Genomic DNA, 8,033 nt, shown 5'->3' with positions numbered 1-8,033 from the left:
GGTTTCCATCCATGTTGTAGCATGGCTCAGTACTTCATTCCTTTTTATGGAACACAATATTCTGTTGTACGGATATAACACATTTTGTTGATGCATTCATCCTTTGATGAACATTTTGAGTTGTTTTCATCATTTGGCTGTTACAGATAATGCTGCTATAAAAATTCACGTACCAGTTTTTGTGTGACCATGTATTTTATTTCTCTTGGGTTTATACCTAGGTATGCAATAGCTGGATCTTGGTGACTTTATGTTTCATCTCTTGAAGAAATGCTGCACCGTTTTCTAAAATAGCAGCACCATTGTATATTCTTAAAAGTAATTTATGAGATCCTCATTTCTCCACATTCTGCCAACACTTGTTATTATTTGACTTTTGAATTCTAGTCATCCTAGTAGAGGTGAAGTGGTAGCTCATTATGAACTTGCTGAACTTGCTTTTCCCTGATGACAAATAATATCGAGTATCTATTCATGTGCTTATTGGTCATTTGTATATATTCCTTGTAGACATGTCTATTCAGATCCTTTGCCTATTTTAAAAAAATTATATGTAATTTTGCATAACATAAAAATTAAGCTATTTGTATTGGGGAAAAGAGAGAGATGGACAGGGATGCCTGGATGGCTCAGTCAGCTAAGTGTCTGCCTTTAGCTCAGGTCATGATCTCAGGGTCCTGGGATTAAGCCTCATATTAGGCTCCCTCCTCAGTGGGGAGCCTACCTCTCCCTCTCCCTGCTGCTCCCCCTGCTTGTGCTCTCTCTCTGTCTGACAAATGAATAAAATCTGAAAAAAAAAAAGAGAGAGAGATAGATGGACAATTGGAATCCTAAAAGACTTTTTCTGTCTATATGCTGAATAATTCTGTTCTGGATATCTATTGCTCTTTAAAATATCCAAAATTCAGTGGCACAAAACAACAATTATTATATTAGGTTCCCAGATTCTGTGAGTCAGGAATTCAGACAAGGCATAGCAGGACAGCTTGTCTCTGCTCCAAAATGTCTGGAGGTTCAACCTCAGAGTACTCAGACGGCTGAATATGACTCAAATGGAAGGGCCTGGAATCACCAAACAGATTCTTTTTTTTTTTTTTAATATTTTACTTATTTATTTCAGAAAGAGAGAAAGAGAGAGAGAGAGAGAGCACGAGTAGGGGGAGAAGCAGAGGGAGAAGCAGACTCCTTGCTGAGCAGGACCCTGGGATCACCACCGCAGCTGAAGCCAGATGCTTAACTGACTGAGCCACCCAGGCGCCCCCACCAAACAGATTCTTTACTCACAGATCTGTCACTGGCGTGGGGGGATGAAAAGTCTGGGCTCAGTTCGAATGGCTGACCAGATTGCCTACCTGTGGCCTCTTCATGTGGCTTGGATTTCCTCACAGCATACTGATTTCAAATGTGTCACACTTCTCATAGGGCACTCAGGACTCGAAGAGAAAATGCTCTAGTGATTGAGGTAAAAACTGCCTGGCTTTTTTAGGACAGCCTTAGAAGTCCTGTAACGTCTTTCCACTATAATACATTGGCTGAAGCAGTCACAAGCTCAATCAGCTTTCAGAGGAGGGGTTGCAGACCCCAGCTCTCAATAAGAAGAGGGTTAGAGAGTTTGTAGCCATGTTGGAAAACTGCCCTAGACTCCAAGAGATCCTGGTGTAACTTTAGACAGCAGATTTTCTGTATTGACATAAACTTTGAGTATTTTATACATAATATGTATTGGTAAGGTGAGTTGTAAAGATAAACTCTGACTATAAGGTGCTTGCTGCATGTGAGTGATTAGGAAAACGTGCCTCTAAAATCTCTGACTTAAGGGAACCTAATTGGCTATGTAAGGGCAAATACCAATTAAAATGAGGTTTAATTCTGTCATCAAGCGCTGAAATAAAATTCTCAGATACCAGTCCGAGTGGCCGTGCAAGGCAACCTCTGCAAGGGAAAGCAGCAGTTGCTGAATCCTGCACAGAGCTTTTATTTTATTATTTTATTTTATTTTTTATCAGAAAAGCAAGGACAGATGCCTCCAAGCACGGGAAAGCAGTGCGAAGGGATGACAAGTATCTCGAGGCAGGCTTGCATTCTCCCCTCCGTGGAGGCACGCAGGGAGGCAGTCATGGGATAAAGGAGGAGTGGGATGTGTGGGCTGGCAATTGCCAGGTGTGGAGAGGGGACACTGGAGGTCACATTCTTTCATAGCTCCTAACTTTATGCCCTGCGCCTGGGAATCACGGGATCCTGCACCTGCTGGGCCATTGCGTTCAACAGCCCGAGAACAGGAACGCTGCTGATGTTTCGACTGCTTCCACAATCACTCCTTAGGGCTTACGATGTATTTTCTAAGAATTACTCCACATAATTCTCCCTGTTAAAAATAAGCACCCGTATCTCCCAGTTTCTATGGGAGGACGGGAGCCTCACTTCAGCAAGTGCCTGACACCAAAGTGTCAAAACTACCTCTTGTCATAAATATATAATATATAATATATATATATATATAAATATATAAATTTATTTTTCCTTTGTAGAAACCTAATTACCAGGTAAACTGAGGATAAACTGCCTGTATTCAACAGTGCTGCCAAGTTGTCTTACTTGAAGACTAGTTATTGTTTACCTTGAGAACATATGGATTGTATCTGCTGCACTATAAAAAAGGGTAAGATTTCTTTCCGCTTCTGGCTTGTAACTAAGGTGAATGAATCAAAAAAGGTCCAATCTTAAAGAAAAAAAGACATTGTAAAAAATATGTAAAAATCTATCTCTGGTTTGTGTTTTAACAAACCAGGATTCAAATCCTAATGAATAGCTCTACATGCAAATTATAAGCAGTGTCATGGCAGCAGGTAATATGCTACCGGCCCTGAAAATCACTAGCCTGGATCTTGAGAGAGGTTTTCCCAAAGACAACTAAGACTTTGGGAGAGTACTGGAGGCATTCTTTTCTTTGCCAGTGGATATCAAAGTACAGGAAAAAGAAACATATTGAACATTAAAGCTTTGGATCCACAAATCTGTAATTTACAAATTATTTAATTTACAAATTAGTGGAGTACTGAAGACAGAGATTTCCCATCAGCAGTCATGGCGAGCACATTGAAGAATGTACTTACGATGATTTTTGCTGGAGAATTCATAATGGGGCTTTTGGGAAATGGATTCATTGTATTGGTTAATTGTGTTGATTGGATCAGGAGCTGGAAGTTCTTCCTGATTGACTTTATTCTTACCTGCTTAGCTATTTCCAGAATATTTCTGCTGTGCATGATAATTCTAGGCATAGGTGTAGATATAATTTGTGAGGAAATATGGTGCAATGATAATCAGCTGATGACTTTTGAAACCATCTGGACAGGATCCAATTATTTCTGCATCACCTGTACCGCCTGCCTCAGTGCCTTCTGCTTCCTGAAGATAGCCAACTTTTCCAATCCCATTTTCTTCCGGATAAAACAGAGAATTCACGCACTGCTTCTCGTTATTGTCCTGGGGGCGGTCTTCTCTTTCTGCTTGTCCCTGCTTCTTAAGGATAAAGTATTTAAGAACCTGATCGAAACCAGGGTACACACTGAAAGCAATCGGACATCGAATTTCACAGGGAGAAAATATGATTTATTAACTTCTAATATACTCCTGAACATAATGTTCGTCATCCCCTTTGGAGTGTCTCTGGCTTCCTTGGTCCTCTTGATCCATTCCTTATGGAACCACGCCAGACGGATGAAGGGCGCAGGTTCCGGGGATCTTATCACAAAGGCCCATGTGAGAGCCATAAAGTCGATGATTTCATTCCTACTCTTCTTCTTTGTGTACTATTTGAGCAACATTATAATATATTGGGCCTATGTCATTCTAGACAGTTTGGTGGCAAAAATATTTGCTAACATGTTAGCATTTTCCTATCCATCTGGCCATCCATTTCTTCTGATTTTATGGAACAGCAAATTGAAGCAGGCTTCCCTCTGTGTCCTGAGGAAGTTGAGGTGGTGCAGGAACCTAAGAAAACCCGCAAACCCATAAAACGTGCCTGAAATGACTGCGATTTTCTCAAGAATGAAGATCATGAATAGAACTCCATGTACATTTCTTTCTTTCTCTCAACTTCTTTTATTCTGTCCTGTGGTAGGCCACTGAAACTTGCTGGAAATATCTGCCTAGAATAAGTTAAAAGAAGAAGATTTTGCTGTGTTTCCATTAGAAGAATGATGATATAATTAATAGTAAAATTAGAATATATCCCCAAGACAATGGGAATTTGATGAGAAACAAAAATAGACTTGGGAAGACAGAAATTTACTTGTGGCTAGATTACAAATGTAAAAAATTCAGTGCGGCAAGTCTCAGAGACAGAAAAACCCCAGAATTCATGCAATGAATTTTTGAAAATTCTAACTTCTTATTACTTGTACCTGGCTGATGGCTAATCATGACTTAAGGTTGTATTTAGAAAAGAATGAGCATGGAATGAACTGGTAAGTATGACAAATTTTCAGCTACTATCCAGAATATGTGCCTAGAAGTCCAGTTGCAGAGCCCATGAGAACCCTACTATTTCTTAAACATATGCCAAAGGTAGGCTCAAATAAGTAAATGAGAGAGAAAAACACTTGACTTAGAAAATACAAGGCATGGGGCGCCTGGGTGGCACGGCGGTTGGGCGCCTGCCTTCGGCTCAGGGCGTGATCCCGGCGTTATGGGATCGAGCCCCACATCAGGCTCCTCCGCTGGGAGCCTGCCTTCCTCTCCCACACCCCTGCTTGTGTTCCCTCTCTCGCTGGCTGTCTCTATCTCTGTCAAATAAAATAAATAAAACCAAAAACAAAAAAAAAAAAGAAAAAAAAAAGAAAATACAAGGCATGATCACTTCCGCAGTGCATATACTAAAAATTGGGATGATACAGGGATTAGCATGGCCCTGTGCAAGGATGACACACAAATTCGTGAAGCATTCCATATGTTTTTAACTTCTTTCATTTGTAACATTCCTTTAAATAAAGTAATTTGGTACCCCACCCCAAAATACAAGGCTCAAAGTATAGGGTACAGTAGGGTACCCTATTCGTGAGTAAAAAATACAGACAATACAATGCAGAGTAGTTTTACATTGTTCTCATTCCTCAGGTATGGTGCCAGTCTTGGTAGTAAGTATTACTCATTAATACTGGGTCATCAGGAATCTCATGTATTGACAGAGATCACTTTCTCCCCCTCCCCCCCGTAAATAAAACTTTGTTTTATTTATTTCACCTTTCTCTCTCATAGGTGTTTTCATTTTTAAGCAAGAGGATTTGTGTTTACCGTTTAACTTTCCATTGGGATCTGAGAAAAAAAATGTATTTATTTTTCAGAAATATGTTGTTTTTACAGGCCTATAGAATATGTTGTAGAAAAACAAATAGGGTGGAACTAATTTTTTTGTTGTTGTTGAGATGTAACTGATGTTTGAGGTATACAATGTGTTGGGTGGATACATTTATATATTGCAATATGATTACCACTGTGATTCATTAGCTAATGCCTCTACCATGTTGCATAAATTTCATTTCTTTTTTGTGTTGAGAACAAATAAGATCTGGTCTCTTAGCAGCTTTGAAGTTTAGAAGTTATGTTGTTGACTATAATCACTATGTTGTGCGTGAGACCTCAAGAACTTATCTATCTACTAGTTGCCAGTTTATACCCTTAAACAACATATCCCCAATATCCTCAACCCAGCCTCTGGCAACCACCATTCTACACTGTTTTTACAAGTTCAGCTGTTTTAGATTTTTCTTATAAGTGGTATACAGTATTTGACTTTCTCTGTCTGACTTATCTCAGCGTAATGAGTGATCACTTGCTTTTGGTTCCTTCCTCGGGCAGTTTAATTTACATATGGGATACTGACATTTTAAGAGGGTAGCATATAAAAAAGGCTTTGTCTAGGTAAGATATAAATGCAACTTATTTTTAGGAAGCTGGACTTGGTTGCATGAAAGCAGAAAGCAAATTTATTCGTTCTCACCCTGGCTCCTATGACCCCATTTTGTTGAGATATCTTTTTCCAGGATAAAGCCTTAGGCAGAGCCCACAGCCCTTATAGTCACTCACACATTAAGTTCAATCCAGACTAAAAACCAAAGCTTACATCTCTCATTCAATATCAAACTTCTCTCACTCACCTTTTTCAGATCCTATTCAAGCTCGAAAACCTGATATAGGAAAGGTTGTTTCATTGCTGATTCCTGCTCTTCTCCCCAGTATTCACGCTGTTTGATTTCTCTATGATTGTGAAAGACTTGGATAGCTAGTGTCCCCCTATAGCTCTCTTTTGGTTAAGGAAAGCTGTCAATCATACCAGATATTTTAATGCAGACTCATTCTTCTGTAGGCATCTATGTCAGGGGTCCCCAAGGCCACCCTCATGTTTGATGACTCAGAGAAATATTTGAGGAACTCAGAAAAGCTGTTATAGTCACAGTTATATTTTATTACAGTGCTAGAGGAAAAAAAAAGCATTAACAGATCAGCAATTGCTTGTGCTGTGTTGATTTCCTCCAATACAGATACGATGCCTGAAACAGTAGCTGCAAACTGGGTGAGAGACTATGGCTCTCTTTTGTAGTAACCTAAGTTCAGATTTTGATCACAAGAATTGAAATTTTTCCTGTGTTATGTGGATTAAGCAGCATTTTAGTGGGCTGACGCCCTTCTTTCTGAAAGTTGGAAGCATTGATCTTTATTTTTGCCATTTATAAATTTTTTCCAAGATATATCTAGGTGTGGAGTTTGCTTACTTGCTTTTTACATTTTTATTATTACTATAGTGATGGGTATTCTCTTTCTATTAAAACCTCATGTTTTCAGTTTAGCACTTGGAATACCCTTTCAATCCAGAGTTTTAACTGACTGGGAATTTTTTCCCATTATTTGATTATTTCTTCTCATTTACCTTTTCTCTTCTATTTTTAAATAATAATATGTAGACACTTATATTATTATTTTATAAGTCTCTTCATTATTGTCAGAATTTTTATTTCTTATTTCTTCTGAAACATTTTACATAAATTATTAGGCTGGAAATTCCAGTTCACTAACTTGGTATTTGGAAGAGTCTATTCTCTAATTCAGTACAACTCTGCTGATAATTAAAAAACGGGTGTGACTTTAATTCCCAAGTATTCTGTTTGCCATCTTATTAGAGGATAATATTATTGATGTATACTTATGAAAGCCTATCAAATTCCTATGGATCCACCAACTGTGTTTTATTTAATATTGATTTAATATTCTGTGTCCTCTGCGTTTCCTGCATTTTCTTGAAGGTTAGTTCTTTTGTTTGTTCAATCTAGTATTTCTCTTTCATTGTTCTGATTTTCCTCAATATTAATTTTTAATATCTAAATGTGCAGGTGAAATCAAGATTTAGCTCATGTATGTGGTTTTTATTGTTGTTGTGTCTTTTTTTCCTTCTTTTTTTTATTTTGACCAACATACTGTTTTATAATTTTATTTTTAAAAGATTTTATTTATTTATTTGAGAGAAAGTGAGAGAGCACAAGCAGTGGAGGGGGAAGGTAGAGGGAGAAACAGACTCTCAAGGAGCAGGGAGCCCGATGTGGTACTTGATCCCAGGATCCCTCAGCAACAATACACCTTCATTTTTCCATCCAGCACTTGTAGGTATTTGATTTTATGACCTTAGTCAAGGATACGCCTTAATAGGTAGAGCGAACTAAAGTCAATTTTCTCTGTCGAAGTGAAAGTCACCAATTGCCTAAAAACTAGAGCATCATGGTTAGGAAAACCTTAGTTTGGTAATTATGTTAGACAAAGAAGTGGAGAAATGAGTGCAGAATTTCCTTAAGTAAATGGACTGCTTGTTTTTGGGAAAATGGCATCCTTTACACCTTGAAAGAACCTGAGGTACTGCACTATTTTTTCTTAATTTAGTTTTTTGTCTTGTCATGAACTTTATCCCATTTTTTACAGGACTTATTTGACTTATTCTTATTAACTCATCAGATCCCTTTGTGAATTATGAATATTATCTC

General features: G+C 38.2%; 1 protein-coding gene and 1 pseudogene across 1 annotated transcript; both read left to right on the top strand.

Moving 5' to 3' along the window:
* Positions 1-3,084: 3,084 nt before the first annotated feature.
* LOC100479858 (taste receptor type 2 member 8) lies at positions 3,085-4,020 on the top strand. Its single transcript, XM_002924838.2, has one exon. It carries the CDS (start codon positions 3,085-3,087, stop codon positions 4,018-4,020), a length of 936 nt encoding a protein of 311 aa, XP_002924884.2.
* Positions 4,021-4,860: 840 nt separating this feature from the next.
* LOC117796891 lies at positions 4,861-4,960 on the top strand (annotated as a pseudogene).
* The last annotated feature ends 3,073 nt before the right edge of the window (positions 4,961-8,033 follow it).

Source organism: Ailuropoda melanoleuca, chromosome 16 (assembly GCF_002007445.2).
Source record: "Ailuropoda melanoleuca isolate Jingjing chromosome 16, ASM200744v2, whole genome shotgun sequence".
In the NCBI taxonomy this organism is placed as follows: domain Eukaryota; kingdom Metazoa; phylum Chordata; class Mammalia; order Carnivora; family Ursidae; genus Ailuropoda; species Ailuropoda melanoleuca.
Note: the sequence above shows the minus strand (reverse complement) of the source record. Positions and strands in the feature narration are given on the sequence as shown.

Bases quoted from the DNA above. Each gene is read 5' to 3' on its own strand.
- LOC100479858 (XM_002924838.2), top strand. From the start codon at position 3,085: ATGGCGAGCACATTGAAGAATGTACTTACGATGATTTTTGCTGGAGAA.